Source organism: Cephus cinctus, unplaced genomic scaffold (assembly GCF_000341935.2).
Source record: "Cephus cinctus unplaced genomic scaffold, Ccin1 Ccin1_scaffold0494, whole genome shotgun sequence".
NCBI classification, from domain to species: Eukaryota; Metazoa; Arthropoda; class Insecta; order Hymenoptera; family Cephidae; genus Cephus; species Cephus cinctus.
In genome coordinates this window covers 565,124-566,412 of record NW_014333166.1, presented here as the reverse complement: position 1 = coordinate 566,412, position 1,289 = coordinate 565,124, and the positions used below count along the sequence as shown (strand labels likewise).

The window sequence follows — 1,289 nt, the reverse complement described above, 5'->3', positions numbered from 1 at the left end:
CCCTCCCCCCTCGCCATCACCTTTGTTCCAACTCCCCGTCCTGCCGCCTGCGCTACATTCCCACCCGTCTTAAACCATCCCTTTCCTAACCCCCTGCCGTTCCTAACTCCCTCCTCTCGCAAGGTATTAATTTCGAAAATTTCTCTCTCACCACCTGGTGTCCCAACCAAAGATTCTCCATGCTACTCTCACACTTTCTTTCTCAACTGTACCAACCCCTGGCATGGTCACAATACTTCAGGTACACCCGCCATCTTTAATTTTTACGTCACGAGCTATTTTGAATTTTTCGAAAAATCCTCATTAATACACCATCAAAAATGGACCGTGCTATCGATAAGCGTTCACTTTCGAAAAATAGGTCATGCGGTATCATCGTCATCCTCATCGTCATCATCATCGTCATTGTTCGTCAACGTTCCCCCGTCATAACCTCCGTCATCCCTCGAGCCTTGATGTATTGTGCCTCCCAATGTTGTGTGTCTGTGTTATTTGAAAGTATAAATACTCAACGTTACTTGAAGCACGAGTCTCACAATAATAACAATTAACGAGACTCGAAGCAAGATCTATAATTTTCTCTTACCATCAGACAATTCCTATCAGTAACATCATGAAAATCATTATCATTATATTCACTCGGGGAATCATTGATATATATATATCGCACGAGTCATCGATCGCATTATCATTAACGAATCATTCGCATCTCTCATTAGACTAAGAGGAATGAATTTTTATTTACGATCAAACTAATTCAATCCGAAATCAATTGAATGCGAAATCATTCGCGCGTGTCAACGTACAATCAGTAGTGCGATGCAATGGCAATTGCGAGATGACGACGAAATGTCCACGTCACTCTCATCGTGACGGATCGATGCGACTCGATAACCGCGAGACGGAGGCGCAAATTGACAAGTGCGCTTATCGTGAAAATCATTTTTTTGAAAAGGAAAAAAAACTGATAAAAAAACTAACATTCTAACTTGAGTATTATACTTCAAGGTTAGATGTTTAGATGTGCTCTGATTTATATGGTAGGATGCTCTATCTCAGGACCCGAGGGCTGCAACCTGTTCATCTACCACCTGCCCCAGGAGTTTGGGGATGCTGAGCTCATGCAGATGTTCATTCCGTTCGGCAACGTCATCTCCTCCAAGGTCTTCATCGACCGAGCCACCAACCAAAGCAAATGCTTCGGTAAGTACGATTAGCGTGATTAGAAAGGAGCCTCGTGTGGTTCGTTACGCGTAAGAACATGGTGAGAAGGGGACTAGGGGGGCAGG

General features: G+C 43.8%; 1 protein-coding gene across 15 annotated transcripts in view; it reads left to right on the top strand.

The window, feature by feature from the left end:
- Positions 1–1,289, top strand: part of LOC107268221 (CUGBP Elav-like family member 4) — a 472,413-nt gene that overhangs the window by 466,717 nt on the left and 4,407 nt on the right. For all 15 annotated transcript variants that reach the window (XM_025085467.1, XM_025085466.1, XM_025085470.1 and 12 more), the window contains one exon: positions 1,045–1,203. In XM_025085467.1, the coding sequence (XP_024941235.1) occupies positions 1,045–1,203 (159 nt within the window). The remainder of the gene's footprint in view (positions 1–1,044; positions 1,204–1,289) is intronic.